Genomic DNA, 16,850 nt, shown 5'->3' with positions numbered 1-16,850 from the left:
TTCTGTTTGTATATGATACAGTTTGTATTAGGGATGCAACAGTACACAAACGTGATGGTACCTCAGTTTTTAAGTCACGGTTCGGTACAGCAGAAGGGAGAAAACTAAACATAAAATTGCTTCTTTTATCTTTTTTTTTAATTAAACTTTTTTTTTTTTACAAATGTGTCTCTGTGTTTACATAAATTCAATTATAATTAATTTTCTTAAGAATAAAAAAATCTATCTTAGCTAATGTTATGAACTACATGGGAGCCCTAAATGACACATTACTATAATATTAAAGGTTACAATTAACAACAGAGCCCAAATTACTAAATTCAGTTGCTATTTATTTTTTAGATATAATAATCAATGCTCAAAAAAACCTTCGTAAACTGCACACAAGGCAGGTTTTGCATTAACTTATAAATCTAATTAAAAAGTTAATTTAACTTTGAAATATGATCATTTACACAGTGGCTGTCATAACTTTAAAAAAAAATGTATTCAAGCATACATTAAATAATCAAGACATTACTAACAGTAAATATAGTGAATAGGCTAATATAGTGCATATACGAAATGCTTTTCTGTAGAGTTCATTTCTCCAGCGAACTGTCGACACCAAATGCCTGAGGTGAATGTCATGCTACGTGAAATATTATTCTCAAGCTGTTTTATGAGAGATATGTAAACATATCGATCGATCGTCTCTTCTTCTGCGCTTTTTACTGGTAGCAAACAGCGTTGCATAACCGCGCGCCCCCTTCCTTATGGAGTGTGTATCGCCTGGGACTGAATGCACGAAACTGTGACGTCTGTACCGTACGGTTTGGGGATGAATACATGTACCTAGTTTGTATACATTACCCCAAATTTACAATTAATTCCCATTAAGTTTTCAACTTGAAATATTTCCAAAATTCTTCCCATGAAAAGTTTCTGGAAATTTACCGGAAATTTGCGACCCTAGTTCTGACCCTTTTGTTTATTATCATCATTCAGTGTCCTGATTCACAGATTGGATCCGAATGCCATGTTGACTTCAATTCAGTTTCCCCAATTTTAATGACAATTTAACAAAGCACTGCCTAAAAGTGCATTTTATACATTTGTGCTGTTGCAACTATTAATTTTATTTGAAATAAAATGTAATTTAAGCTGCTTATGTTGGCTGCTAACTATTTGAATCAAATTTCAAAGCATTTGTGGAAATATGCTCATGTATATGTCAAAATTCACCCTATTTACTTCAATTTCTCAATTCCCATTGGATAAAATCAAGTTCTGCTCCCATTTTTTTCCTTGTTCAATGTCCTGATTCACAAATGGTTTGTGAATGGGGTTTCATGTTGACTTCAATTCCGGGTTTCCCTCTGTTATTTATATATAATGATAATTGAGCAAAGCTTTGTGCCTAAAGCTGTAATTTATCATTTTGTGCTGTTCTTTAATTTCCTTATTTTTTTAGTGTGATCATTTTATGTGTGTCAAAACGGCTTCATTAGCAAGTCAATTGTCCGATACTGGTGATGTTAATCTGGTAATATGGATTTTTTTATTTTATTTGGCAATATTGTCAATAGTTGGATTATTGTCGTCTATGTAAATTTGCCAGTAACTAAGTCTCGAAGCGCAAATTCATGACTAGTTTGCACCTCGTTGCATTCAAATTCAGGGAGGTTTGCAGCTTTAGCCTTCGTTTGTTCTCAATAAAATGGAGGAAAATCTTAAATGTTGTCCCAGCTTTTATTTTGAAGTCCAAAACAGATTAAAGTTAAAATGACTTAGTCAGTTATACAGTTATTTATCAAATGATTTCTTTCAAATTCAAACTTTAGGATCAAAATGTACTTGGTGCTTATTTGATTTTTCTCAGGTTAACATTTAAATTCTTAAAATCACAGTAATTTGTGTTATTCACACATTTAAGTGCTTTGTGTTCATTTGACAAGATTTTATTCTTTTATAGTTCTAAGTGCTCTCTTTTTTCTCGGCCTTGTCGTATTAGATCTGGAAGCGTCTTGGTCATGAACGCAGAGTGTTTTCCCTTCAGGTTCTTGCCGGGTTTCTGTTCCAGTCCAATGCCGAGATACTCGGCCTCATCCTCATATTCAGGCCAGTGTGTCAGACCCGGACCATTCGGAGACCTGACGAAAAATAGACGTATTAGAGTGCAGAAACAATATACTTTGTTCTTCTACACACACAGAGAGGGAAATTCAGGACGGATGTTTTACCCAGTGTGTGCAAAGTTCCCCCAGTAGGCCATCACAGTCCTGCATAGCTCTTCCTCTTCCTTTGTGAAAGGAGCTAAAGGGATTGAACCGTTAGATCAAATGTCAGAGTAAAGAGTTCATTTGTTTTAGCAATCACGAGTCTTACCGGTTGCTTTGAGATGAGCTTTAGCAAAGCAGGTTCCCTGAATAAAGAAAAGTTCATCCGCATGGTCGACTCCAACAAAGCTGGGTCTTTTCTTCTGGGTCATACTGGGAGGATGCTGGAACTGGTACAGGTAAACCGGCGCTCCTGAGGCTAAAATCAAATCACAACAGGGTTCCTTGGTTTTACACACATTTTTACTCAGAGTAGTTCACTGTGATTTTGTGGAGCAAAAGGATCATGTAAACCTGCACAATAGACCAGTTCTCCCTCTCTCTCTGATTCAGTTCAATGATTGTGCTGCATTCTGAAATGATTAACTTGAGGGCTTAAAATGTATATATAAATATTTTAATATTATAAATATAACAAAAAATATTTTCATTTGTTTTAATATTTAATTATTAATATACTTTAATATTAATTTAACAAAATTATGTTTTTATAAAATATAACTTGATGGATGAGGATAACTAAAATGTTAATTTATTTTAACTTAATATTTTCAATGCATTCTGAAATGTTTAACATTACAGCTTAATTAAGTTTTTAAATTATATTGAATTAAAAATGTAAACAAATTAATAATACTAAGAAATGTATTTTAATATATTCATTTAAATATTTGCATAATTTAACAATTAACTATATAAAGGGAAAATTATATGAAAAGAAAAGATAGAGGTTTTAATGGCTCACACATTCACACACTAAATGTCAAAAGTTTTGAAGATTTTTTAATGTATTTAAAAAAAGTCTCAAATCACCACAGTAATATTGTGAAATATTATTACAATTTAAAACAACTATTTTCTATTTGAATATATTTTAAATGTAATTTATTCCTGTGATCAATGCTGATTTTTTTTTTTTACTCTAGTCTGATCCTTCAGAAATCATTCTAAACTTTTGAGCGGTAGTGTTTATAATTTTGTTCAAATTTTAATTTAATAAACAACATTTTCATTTTACTTAATTTAAAACGTCTGTAACCCTGGTTCCCTGAAAAGGGAATGAGACGCTGCGTGAAAATTATACCCACGACACCACAGTAACAAGTGCTTGTCCATGTGAAATCTCTGCGCACACTAAGACGAAAGCACATGCGCCCCTGGAGTGGAGCCGAGGTCAAGGTCATAAAACCTTGCGGATGTGTGTGGCGAGGCTAACAATCCGCCGCATCACAAACATATTGGCGGGAACTCCTGACGATAATGCTTTAGAAGCAGCCATACTCCTAGTCGAGTGACAGGAGCCAAAGGTGAAGGCTGACCGACCGACTCCTAATCAAGTGAGATGGCCTCAACCACCCACTTGCGATCCCGTTTAGATGATGGGCACCCCCTTATGGGTGACCCAAAACAAACAAACAGCTCTGGAGTGGAGGAACAACCTCGGTTGAGAGACCTGGGGCCTCATTTATAAACGTTGCGTACACACAAAAGAAGGCGTACGCCGCTCTCTACGCAATAATTGGTATTTATAAAAAGCAAACTTGACGGTAAAATGTGCGGTCCTTCACGCAAGCTCTGACCCAGGCGTACGCACAAAAACGGGTGAAATGAGAAATGGCGACACCGTCGGCAGAAACACGTGAAACTGTAGACCGTTGTGTAAAATAAATGGCAATACTGCCTCTCATAAATAACACGAAGACGTCACAAAGCAAGTATTACAATTAACAGCCTACACGAACACCCGTTTGATCGATCTGCAACAGAAATGCAAATTAACACATATTTGCAAAAAGAAAAGTTAAATATGTTCTGCAATAATATTGGCATGTTATACAATTCATCCTCATAAATAAGATGGTAAACAGAACGAAATGATGTACAAAACTGATATTCTCGCCAATGTGTCCGTCTGGCGGAGCAGATATAGCTAGATATAGCTAGATAGTCAGTCAGATAGATAGATAATTCAATAAATAGATAGATGTATTATTTGTCCACTGGGGAAAGTTGTTTTCATAGTAAAAATGTCTTTATCAGCTACGGAATCATGGTATTCATGCAGGTATTTCATGCATATGCCTTTAGTTTGTTTTATTTTTGATAAAATAACATATGACGTATGTCTCAACCATTCAGAAAGCTGCAAGAAATTACATTTGCGCTGAACTATTTACCATTTCCAAGTAGATTATAACCGACATCTGTAGCTTGTCATTTCTTTTTTATTTCGGCCACAGTCCGAGGTTGTGAGGCTACAGCATTTACGGCGTCTGCAACCTTTTGCCACTCAAGTGCCTTTTTGGCATTAGTAGGCTAATGCCCACACTGTGCCCTCCAAACAACATTTTTTCTCCTCTTTTCCACCTCGCCAACGATAACTTCTACTTCACATTGAGTGAAGTTACGTTTTTTTTATTTCCTCTCTATGTTTGCCATGATTTCGCAATCGATGAATATTAACTTGTGGGCGTTTCACGGACTATTTATGGGCAACTATGGGCGTGACATGAAGCCGCAAAAGCTGCGCTACATTTAGAATTGATTGTGATTTATTAAGGGAAAAATGCGTAGGATGTGCGTGCGCACGGTTTTATAAATCCGAATATTTCTGTGCGTACGCACGTCCTATGTTTCATCCGTACGCCACTTCTGACGCAAATCCTACGCAAAGTTTTATAAATGAGGCCCCTGAACTTATGAGCTGAGCCCCCTCAGAGGCCGAGCCCACAGTTTCTACAATTCTGGGCTGGGGGTGAAGGATCAACAAGGTCCTTCCTGAGCGGAATCGCCAGAGGAGAGCCGATGGGGAGAGACTCTAGGTCCGAGAACCATACCTGGGCCGGCCAGAACGGGGCTACTAGCAGAAGACGGGCCCTGTCCCGGCAAACTCTCTCCAGAACTCCCGGGAGCAGAGCGATCGGGGGAAAAGCGTATAGGTGCAGCCTCGGCCACATCTGTACCATGGCATCCAGCCCTAGGGGAGCTAGATATGTAAGGGAGAACCACATCAGACAATGAGTCATCTCTAGAGATGCGAACAGGTCTACTCCTGCTCGTCCCACAGGAGCTCCACCACCTCGGGGTGGAGTCTCCATTCCCCGGGCCTCAGCCCCTGCCTCGTAAGGATGTCTGTTCCCTGGTTTTGATGCCCAGGGATATAGACTGCTCTCAGAGAAAGTAGTTTCCCCTGGGCCCACAAGACGATCTGGTGTGCCAGTTTGCATAGGTGTCGCGACCGCAGACTCAGTCAGACCCCCTGATGGTTGATAGAAGAGACCACCGCAGTGTTGTCTATGCAGAGAAGCACATGATGGCCCCTCAGGTCTGGGAGGAAGTGTTCGAGTGCTCGAAACACCACCATCATTTCCATGCCAGAAGTTATGTTGGACGCAGCTGCCATAAGACCCAACAGTCTCTGAAACTGTTTGACAATGAGTGACTGGCCTAGTTTTACCCCATTTCCGATGATTGGTACGCTTCGCCCCCGAAAGCGAACCTCAGGAAGTTCCTGTTTTGTGGAAGGATGGATATGTGGAAGTATGCGTCCTTTAGATCTATCGTAACAAACCTGATTTGTGACACGATTTGCTTGAGATTTGCTTAAGCATCTTGAATTTGAGCTGCTCTGCAGCGCAAATCTAAAAATTGGACGTAACCCCTCCATCCTTCCTTGGGACAATGAAGTACCGGCTCTAAAACCCAGACTCCATGCTGGGAGGAGGAACCCGTTCTATAGCCTCCTTTCGTAGAAGAGTCTGTACTTCTTGCTCCATAACCAGAGCCCCCTAGAAACCTGGGTGGACGAGAACCGAACTGAATTCTGTAACCCTTTTCTACCGTGAGCAGGACCCAATGAGATATTTGGCAGTAGCTTCCACGCTGTCATAAAATCTACTAAGGCAACCAGCTTTTCGAGACTGGCCTCTGGTACTGGTCGAACAGCCATTTCAGTGCCCTGAAGCGGCGAACTGGCAGTTCTTCGATCCTCCTCAGAGGATTGCTGGGGACCGCTGCGCCCCGAAGCACCTGAGGTGGCGGGGTTGGCAGAACGGCCCCCTGAGGGCACCGAAGGGGAATGGGCACCGTATAGTGAGGTGTTAACCACTTCCCCTCGGAGGCTAAGAGAACCCGCCTCTCTGGTATTACTCAAGCGACCAATTAGGTGCCCTGAAGTGGCGCAACAGCCGTACTGATTGCTCTGAGACCCTCCTCAATGGGGTTGAGCATCCCAGTGCCGCTATCCCGGAGACCACTGCGCCCCGAAGCACACGAGGTGGCGGGGTTAACAGAACAGCCCGCTGAGGGCACCGAGGGGAGACGGGCACCGTGTCAAGTCATCTTCATTTATATAGCGCTTTTAACAATGGAGATTGTTTCAAAGCAGCTTTACAGAGATAGTGTACCGTGTATGAGGTGGGAAACGTCTCGGAAAGGTGTACCCTCAGAAGCCTGACAACACTGGCGTCAGGGCTGCTTGGCCTGCTTATGGTAAAACGGATCTAAGGACCGTTATTTTAGAAAGGGCAAGAAGCACTCGGCGCGTGCCCTCATAGTATTTCATACAGGCATATAAAGCCAGACACATATTTCATTTAATTTCTCAAAATGAAATGCAGTTTCAATAAACAATCAGACAAGTATACACGGTCTGAATGACATTTTTTGAATATTCATATTTGAATAACAAAAATCATTGCTTGCAAACACATATTAGTTGTTATAATAGGAATAAGAGAAAAGGTTTCTTTTACTCCTTCAGCTCAGTTCCCTGACGGAATTTTCCGTCATTTATGACACAACACTTTCCCACCATTGACCGCAATTTCCAGCTTTCTGTGTTTTCACTGTTATACGGTCGCTATGACATCTTCTGAAAGAGAACAGAATCTCCTGATCAAAACACAGGCGAAGCAGCAGCAGAAACAAGTGACAGAAAATTTCTTATGCACATTTAAAAATAACGCGATCATCAAACATTAAACTGCATATAAATCAAAACTGCCTAAAGGTACTGAATGAAATGTTGATGTTTTGATCATCGTTCTGAATCTGATCTGGACATAGACTTTGACAAAAATGCGATTTTTAAATTTTTTTCAGCTGTTTGTTCAAAATGTTGCTTTTTGTATGAAATTTAACCACATTCAAGTGTTGATAAAAACAATGCATAAAGCTAGAATTTGTTTTTTAAAGCAGAGGCTTTTTTTGTGGACCTATTTCATGTCAAATATTCATACAACTAAATATTCTGGGGGCCATGAAATTTTGTGAAAATGATCAAAAATGCTGGTGGTGGCTGGCAACTAAAATAACTAAAACCAACGCTGGGAGGAAAAGAGTTAAATGACTCTGCAAATATGATGAAACCCTTTAACTATACACAGTGTTTAAATATGAATTAATTAGTAAATTATTGCGTCTCACCGCTGTGGTATTTTGCCAGTTGGAGGGTGGGGATATTAAAAATCACATCCCCCATCATCTCTCTATAAATGTCTCTGATTTGAATGGGGTCCTTTGTGTCGCCCAGGTACTCATTTGCCACCAGGTCAATGATCCACCGATCCCTGGGCTGAAGGGAATTGAGTTCAAAGCACAGAATTCAAAGAAAGAAAAGTGAAGAAAGATTTGAACTATTAACTGAAAGATAATATATTACATAATGTAAATCAGCATCTTACGTCAGGATAAGTCAGGGTCAAGGCTTTTGTGGCTTGCTCTTGATCCATCCCATCAATCCATCCAGGACCGAAAAAATACTAAGGAGAAATAACATTCAAATTTAGAAAATAAAACCTAAAATATGAATATATTAAAAATGCATCTGAGATCTTTGTTTGTGTGTTGACTCCATACAGTTGATACCTTTTATTAGCTTGAATTTGTGAATGAATGTTCTATTTCTTTACAACAAAAATACAGTAGCATAATAGGGGAACTTTAGGGTTTAAAAAAAGGCATTTATCAACATTTATTAATTTATTCCAATTGATGTAACCTGAACTATCCATGTCTAAAACTACTGTCTAAAACTATTTAAGAATTTCAGCCTTTGAATAACATTTTTTGTTTCATTTTTGATGTAAAAAAATTAAAGTCAAAACAAACCAGGTGAAAGAAACAAAATACAAAAAAAAAATAATACTACTATCCTGTGGATACTAATGCATGTTCTGTTGCTTTCTTTATTGAAATAATAGCTGTTTGGAGTGTGACATTGAATATAATAATAAATGTAATATTTACTCACTGTGGGCAGTAAATAGCCAAACTCATCATCAGTAATACCAGTGATGAGAGGAACTTTACTGAACTCTTGTTTCCGAATGATCTCCTCTACAGGCTCGGGAAGGAAATGAGAATCCACAGCAACACTGAAGTGCATCATCGCGAACTATGAAGAACACAGTTTCAGTTTTATAGTTTGAGTATAAATTTCAGTTCATCATAATTGCTTGTCAGTACATTTGGCAGTACACTTCAAACCATATTTCAAAGTCAATAGAATTAGATATAAAGATGTATTTAAACTAAAGCACTCTTTAGTTCAACAAACGGCATTAAATATAAATTTAAACTATAATACTTTTTTTTTTATTTAATGGTAAATAACATGCAATTAAGTGTCTGAAAACATATATGAATTGTCATAAATGACTAACTTTTTCACAAGGGATCTTTCTGCTTTACACCGTATGATTTCAGAAACATTTTTCTTAAAGGGATAGTTCACCGAAAAATGAAAATTAGCCCATGATTTTACTCGCCCTCAAGCCATCCTAGGTGTATATGACATTCTTCTGAATACAATCAGAGTTATATTAAAAAATGTCCTGGCTCTTCCAAGCGTTATAATGGCAGTGAATTGTTATGGCAATGGGCGTTTTTGTTTTCGACACCAATCACAACAGACTGAGCTGTCTGGCCAATCAGAGCAGAGTAGCTCGCGGAAAGAGGGATTTAGAGAGACTGGTTCATCTGACGAGTCGTTTGAGAATCATTGAAAAATGTGGTGATGTGCAAATGTATATTATGAGAAAATGTTTTTTGACCTTTGATGCATGTAAACCTGTTGTAGGAGACTCCAAAACAACATTAGGAAACTTTAAACTAGCATAATAGGGGCACTTTAATATAACTCCAATTGTATTAGTCTGAAAGAAGAATGTCATACACACCTAGGATGGCTTGAGGGTGAGTAAATCATGGGGTAATTATTATGAAAATTTATGAAAAATCTCACACCTTTTTGGAATATTCCAGAACCTCCTCATCAGACCAGCCCATGATGCAGTCAACGATCTTTGATGAACTGCTACTGTCACAGTTGCAAGATTTGGCTGCATTCTGCAATGATCATCAACATGAGGACTTAAGAAGACTTAGGGTGTATTCAGGGCCGGATTAACCATTAGGGCAACTGGGCACTTGCCCAGGGGCCCACGACATCTAAGGGGCCCTGGGCACCAGGGGCGGAGTGGCAATCGGGAGAGTCGGGAGTTTCCCCGGTGGGCCGGTAGTGTTTCGAGGCCGCGAGGGCCGGTCTGATAAAATGTACTTTAGAGAACGGAGCGTATATTTGCACTAAGTGCCTGTCTTTTTACCAAAAAGACGCCTGTCACGGAATAGCTGCAGTGGCGTAGGTCGTAAGTGCGTGAAGTGCCCAAAAGCAACTTTTGATGCGCTCGACCCGAGTTCGAATCCGCCTTTTGCCGAACTCTCTCTCTCCCTTTTCCCAACACATATGAGATGTAAAATGTATAACCTAACATAAAGGTCTCAAGCGTTATATTTTGCCAACGAACTAAAATCGAAACCATGATATGGCTTTGTGTCTTTATAAAACAGCACAAGGCTTTAAGAATAGGCATGCTGTGTGTGCTGGGTGATTTAAAGAAAAGTGCGCTCTTTGCTCACGCGATCAGCATGGTTATCTGGTGTTTTCTCCTAAATAAAAGCTCAATGGTTTATTTCTTGCAAGTGAAGAAAATAGGACAAAAGTATTTCAATTTTCCTGTATTATAGTGTAATGTAGCCTAAAATATACTTTTGAAATATTCATTTTCATTTATATAGTACATTTTATAGGCTATATGGATTTTACGTCATAGGAATAATTATATAAATCATTATTACATTATTATAATAATTGTTTGGCATCCTAAAACACCAGTGATGATGTAATGTAGACTTAAGACTCTATATATCATAACTAAAAAGATGTTTGAGGTGCAAAATGTCCTGGTACAAATCAATGCTTTTTCTTTGTTCAACAAGCAGTTCATGGGTTGAAGCTCTTAATTTTGATCTCTCAAAGAGCACGAGATTGATGCATTTAACCTTAAAATGTACAAAATTTTCTTGCGGGGGAGCATGCCCCCGAACCCCCCTAGAGGCACAGAGGTCCACCGAACATAGTTTTACAAATTCCTATGGGAAAGAACGACCATTTATGAACTTTAATCCAGCATAGTACAACAAAGTTCCTTTTAAGTCAGTAAAACTGTAAATGCAATATTAAAATGTCCTTGGACAAAATATACATTTGGCTTGCCTAAGGGGGGGGCCTACAAGACATTGTGCCCAGGGCCCTCTGAACTCTTAATCCGGCCCTGGGTGTATTCACACCAGGAAAGTCCGATAGTTCACTTGCTTTGGTCCGGACCAAATACATTTTTTTTTTTTTTTTTTTTTTTTTTGTACGGTTCGCTTTCACACTGCTCTTTTTGCAAGTGAACCAAAATTTGTCAACAAAACCACACATGTGCTAAGGTCGTCCATTCATTGGACAAGGATTCTCAAGTAGGGAAATCAGGAAGTGCAAAAAAGGCTCAGCATGGAGATATTTCGTACTGCAATATTTGTTGTTTTACTAATTTTGTGTTATTCTGTACAAACGCAATATGAAGAAACTGCGCAGAAGACGGATAAGGTATAAAGTTTTGATTCATAGAGAGGGGCTATGTTCACACATTCAAATAATGAGATTCTTATTGTATATAGGCTACTGCTAACAAGTGGTGTCAATGTTAACGCTTGCGATTTAAGTTTGTCCAGTTTAACGCAGGATCATCCTTGTATTGTAACTATCGTTATGAACTGCAAAAGGTTTTTTTGCATCTATGCGCGATTAGACTAAAGAGAACGCTCTGTATGTGAATGTCCTGATGCACACACTCATTCATTCATTCCATTCCAATGACGTACACACACGACGCGCAGAAAGACGCGCAACAGTATCGTGTGGCCAGACAGCGCGCCGGAATGGAATTCTCTTTCGCACTTGAACAACAATAACACAAACCATTATGCCAAAATCTCCGACTACGGAAGCCTGTTAACTCAAAGGCGCAGTGCTTTCTTGCAATTGGGTCGGTTCATGTTCACACCGCAAACGAACCGTACCAGAGTTCGTTTGGAACCGTACCGAGACCACCTCTTCAGCTGGGTCTCGGTTCGGTTGTTTGGTCCGCACCCGAGTTCGATTGCTGTATTCACACCTGCCCAAAAGGTCCGCACCAAGGGGGAAAACGAACTAGAGTTCGATTCAATCGAACCAAACAAGGCACGTGTGAATACACCCTTAAATAACAAAATGATGAATATATAAGAAGGTTATGAAAGGAAATGATACCTGGGCTATCAGCAAAGGATTAGCCATCACTAAACCATGCCAAAAGGCAGTCCCGCTTTCTGCAATGGCTCGATGAAACAGACCAGAAGCCAATGGTGAAAGAATCTTAAAGACATAATGACACAGAAAGTGACTCCATCATTCTATACAATCATTACAGCTGAATTATGGTTTCTACAGTTACTAAATAAAGATGCACACCAGCGTGGATACACTGACTCCTCCAGCAGACTCTCCAAAGATGGTCACTGATCCAGGATCTCCCCCGAAACTGTGGATGTTCTCCTGGACCCACTGAAGCGCAGCCACCTGGTCCAGAAGACCATAGTTTCCTGGCGCATGTTCATCTCCTGTGCTGCCAAAAGAATGAAATACAGAAAAATGTATTCACATAATAGGGCAATTGTCAATGATTTTGGCCAAATCTTTTCAGTTTCAGAAATTTCAGAGCATCACTAATACGTACATTGCACAAAAAGCATAAATCAATTTTAATGCCACGTTACAAGCATTAATTGCAATAGTTTAATGCCATTAAACATTTAATTCATCCTTAAATTTAACAAATTAACTTTGGTAGCCCTAATGTATTGATGTGATTAGTTGATTAAAAAAAAAAAAAAAAAAAAATTACTAATACCTATAACTTTTGTTTCTTTACAAAAAAGAAGTTTCTTTTTTTGTAGTCAACCTACACATTTGAAAATGACAAATTATTTACAAAAAGAAATTTAACAATATTACGGCTATTGAAATTTAAAAAAGCATTAAAAAAATCTATGACTATGGAAATTTAATCCAGATTTGATTAACTTTACAGAAAATTACAGACTAAGTTTGTACCTACTTGTAGTAAAAATCCATTAAATCAAAATTCCAATCTTCTACTGTGGATTTTTAATCCAGTTATATTTCCATCTTATTTTTAATAGTTTGTTAAATAATTAATTAATACAGATTTATTTTTATGATTATTTATTTGAATAATTATAAAGCATCTGATGTAATAACAATGTAACTGTGTGTAACATGAGACTCATGAGTGAGAGGTTTTATGCTTGAACTGCCATAATAATAATAATAATAATAATAAAAAGTTCATGAAAATATTATGAATTGTATCAGATTTCATTATGCACTGCATCATTTATTTAAGAATCACACTTGAATCAAATTGCTGTCAGAGCAAATATTTGCACCTCATATTAATACATTTCACATGATCCAGGGAAACTGCAGCTGAGAAATAATGTATGGCACCAACCTTAAGAATCCCAGCAGTCCCAATCTGTACTGAATCAGCACCACGACCACATCCTGATACGCTGACAGAACGGAGCCATCGTACACGGAAGCTGAACCAAGAGAAAGTCCTCCACCGTGAATCCAAACCATGACCTAGAAAACACATGGAAACATTCTCGACCCAATTTCTACGAGTACGTTCAGTCACAAAACGCTCTTGTTGAACTTACTGGCAACTTGGCGTCTTCTTCACCAGGTTTGACTGGAGTGTAGATGTTGAGATACAAGCAGTCCTCCGAGACCTCAGGAATCTCCACATCCATAGAGAGAAACTCCATCTCAACGACACTCGCTTGCCTGTCCTGAATGCACCTAAAGAAACCACGGTACATTAGATACTGGAAATGTCTAAACACATTTGAATTGAAATACAGCTGTGTGGCATCTCACATTGGTGGCTGTTTGGTTGCATCTCTCACTCCTTGCCATGGTTCTGCAGGTAGTGGTGGAGCCAGTCTCAGGGGGCCCACGGGTGGCTTTGCAAACGGTACACCTAGATAGCTATTGACAACAGTTTCCTTGCCCTTCGCAGTCATGAAGGAGCCTCTTAGAGATCCTAGTTTTGTATGTGCTACAGGTCCTGTCAAAAACAAATGTGCAACCATTCTTAATATTATACAGTGAGCCTTAGCCAATTTTGAAACGATGCTGACTCTGATAACTTGCCTTCCTTTCGCTTATTTATCAATTGTGGAAGGGTTTGAGTCATGAAATTAAAGTGTTTTCCCTTCAGGTCCTTTCCAGGTTTCTGTTCCAGTCCAATGCTGAGATACTCAGCCTCAGCTCCAAATGCAGGCCACGATGTGAGGCCCGGACCATTCGGAGACCTGAAAAAGGTTTTTAAAATATAGTTTAAAATGCATGTGCCGAACTCTTAGAAATGCATTCTATACATATTTGTTTAATATAGTTTTAAAAAATTAAAAATAAAATATGAGCGCCTCCAGCTCGCAGACCCGACATGTGGGTGCCGGTGCACTTTGGTTTAGGGGGTGCGATATCACCATTTTTGATCGTGGAAGATTAAAATGCCTCCACGAATCATCGTAGTATTGTGTTACAGTGCATTCTATCAGTTGCAGTTCTTGCGCCTCCGTCTCAACAACGCGACGTACATTCACATATCACATGTTAAGGAAGAGGAATTACACTCACGGGACACTGCAATTGACAAAAGTCCATTATTTGCATGTGCTTCAAAGCCTTGCCGGTTAAACGTTTCATTCGCGTGCTGTTCTAACATGCGCTTTCCTGAGCGCAAACACCCAAAGCGCACTAGCTGGCACTAAAACCCAAACAGCGCCTGGTTACTGGACTAAGTTATCTTTCGAGTCTTATTGCGCTAATAATGTATCACTCACAAGGTTTACATAAACACAGTTGGTTATGTCTGTGAAAGCAAACATTTGAGAGAAAATCAGTTGCGTCATATGCATGTATATTAGATGCGTGCCGGTCTTAAAATGACAGTAAACATGCTGCCGCTTGTCCTTAAAGGGATAGTTCAACCAAAAATTCTGTTCTTATTTACCCTCTAATGTTGTTCCAAACCTGTATTAATTTCTTTCTTGTGCGGAACACAAAAGAAGACATTTTGAGGAATGTGGCTAACCAGACAGCTGCTGAAAATATATACTATGGAAGTCATAGGGGACAAGCAACTGTTTGGTTACCCACATTTGTCACAATAACTTTTCTTTTCAACAGAAGAAAATTCAGTTTTATAAATTTTGTGACATCTTCATTTTTAGTTAAAAGTGTTCAGTGACACAATATGCACTTCAAATATTTCAGTGTGTTCACTGTTCAGTGACACTGCAATGCAAATAACTTTGCTAATAAATTGGAATGGAAGTTTTTATTTTTCTGCTGAGTTATCAATATAATGTGATACACATAACAGAATACCTCAGCTGGTACACAGCAAGTTGTATTTTCCACTGTATTATTTTTTACAATTTAGATTTTGTTTAAGTTTGCAATATATCGTAAATTCGCAATATGTATCATATCGCAATATATCATGATATATTGTATCGTATTAACTATCGAGTCTTGGGAGATAGTAAGATGGGGATCTAAAGGACACAGTTCGAGTGGGAGAAGTTAGACGACAAGCAGTGGAAGGGTTAAGGAGCATTAACAGCTGTGCTCTACCAGGCAAACTAAAACTCAGTGCCCGGTTGCATAAAGCACCTTAAGTTTTTCCCTTAAGTATGATACTTAAGGGGCGATTTACCCTTACCTAAGAGAACAACTTTAGGGTGTTGCATAAAATCTCTTAAACGGTTCTCTTAGGTAAGGGAAACATTTAAGTGTTTCACGGCAGCGATCCTGGATTCACGTTATAAAAGTCTGTTGTTGCCGTATATACGCAAAACACTAACATGTTGGAATATCACGTGTCAGTCCAGTGACGCTATCACGCAACACCGCGTTAGCTCCGAACGTGGCGGCAGTTTGTGTTGTTCACCGTCTCATGCTTTGGCATTTGTTTAGGTTTTGTGAACGCACTTCTGGCTCTGTGTCTCGAAATACAGCTGAGCATATTTCCATAGCATACCTGTTTTCTTCTGTCATGATTCCTTTTAAAACACAGAATCATCTCGTTCTCCTGTGAATTTTTTTCTGCACGGGTCGGCCACACACTCTCCGTGCGCGCACTGACTTAACGTTGTGATAGTTTACATGCGAGTCGCGTGTAATGACAGACAGACAGCCGTCTAGTTTGATAGCGATGTCAAATATTGCGCGTCGATCAAATCGGTATTCCAGCAACAATTTTTCATTGCTAAATTGGTCCAAAGGGTTCTCCCTATTCCCTATGATCTTCAGCTGGTTCCATAAATTCAGCCATGTCGTCTTATTTTTGTCCGTGTTACTCTTAAGGTTACGATTTCCAAACCTTAAGTTATACTTAGGGAAATTACCATTAAGGGGTTTTATGCAACACTTAACGATTACTTAAAGGAGCTGTATGTAAGATTGTGGCCAAAACTAGTACTGCAATCACTTTCAAATTACTGTAGAGTGGTGTATCCCCTCCCCCTCCTCCCTGACTCGAGGTTGCCAGATCGGCTGCAGGATCCAGCAGGAACGCAGGGCCGTTTGAAAGAATTTGGGGGCCCCAAGCAAAATGGACATGGAGGCCCCCCAAGCCCCCCCCCCCCCCAAATTACACACACTTTATATGAATAAAATAGGTTTACAGTGTAAATACTGCTGTTGCATACTGTGCATAAAAAAATAAAAAATTATAGTGACATAAGCTATGAAAAAATCATGTTCCTCTGCCTTTTTCAGGTTAAATAATGTTTATAGATGGGTAAGGTTACAAATTATTTATTAAGTAAAAAGACTGTTTGCTAACATTTAAATGACAATTAACTAAATATTAAATAACTAACAATTTACCATCTATTAATGATTGTTATTATAAAGTGTTACAGAAAACTTAAAGATATGTTAGCATTTCCATATTTTGATATTAGAAGGGAAGGGATGCTGCTTTCACTACCAATGCTTAAAAACATCCCAAGCTAATGTTTGATGCACGGAATTTATTGTGTGGTTTTCCTAACCCCCATTGG

The 16,850-nt window shown here is 38.8% G+C and overlaps 1 protein-coding gene across 1 annotated transcript in view; it reads right to left on the bottom strand.

Moving 5' to 3' along the window:
- Positions 1-1,937: 1,937 nt before the first annotated feature.
- The window catches only part of ces2b (carboxylesterase 2b), a 31,745-nt gene continuing 16,832 nt past the window's right edge, over positions 1,938-16,850 (bottom strand). Inside the window, exons 13-25 of the mRNA XM_056252164.1 lie at positions 13,927-14,087; positions 13,651-13,840; positions 13,431-13,572; positions 13,220-13,353; positions 12,157-12,310; positions 11,956-12,060; positions 9,567-9,668; positions 8,572-8,715; positions 8,003-8,080; positions 7,746-7,893; positions 2,368-2,517; positions 2,223-2,295; positions 1,938-2,132 (exon numbers count right to left, since the gene is read on the bottom strand). Coding sequence (XP_056108139.1) covers positions 1,949-2,132; positions 2,223-2,295; positions 2,368-2,517; positions 7,746-7,893; positions 8,003-8,080; positions 8,572-8,715; positions 9,567-9,668; positions 11,956-12,060; positions 12,157-12,310; positions 13,220-13,353; positions 13,431-13,572; positions 13,651-13,840; positions 13,927-14,087 — 1,765 coding nt within the window. The 3' untranslated portion in view covers positions 1,938-1,948. The remainder of the gene's footprint in view (positions 2,133-2,222; positions 2,296-2,367; positions 2,518-7,745; positions 7,894-8,002; positions 8,081-8,571; positions 8,716-9,566; positions 9,669-11,955; positions 12,061-12,156; positions 12,311-13,219; positions 13,354-13,430; positions 13,573-13,650; positions 13,841-13,926; positions 14,088-16,850) is intronic.

This window comes from Rhinichthys klamathensis, unplaced genomic scaffold (genome assembly GCF_029890125.1).
Source record: "Rhinichthys klamathensis goyatoka isolate OS25496 unplaced genomic scaffold, OSU_Roscu_1.1 h1tg000092l_1, whole genome shotgun sequence".
NCBI classification, from domain to species: Eukaryota; Metazoa; Chordata; class Actinopteri; order Cypriniformes; family Leuciscidae; genus Rhinichthys; species Rhinichthys klamathensis.
The sequence above is the reverse complement of the archived record's forward strand: the minus strand, read 5'-3'. Positions and strand labels throughout refer to the sequence as shown.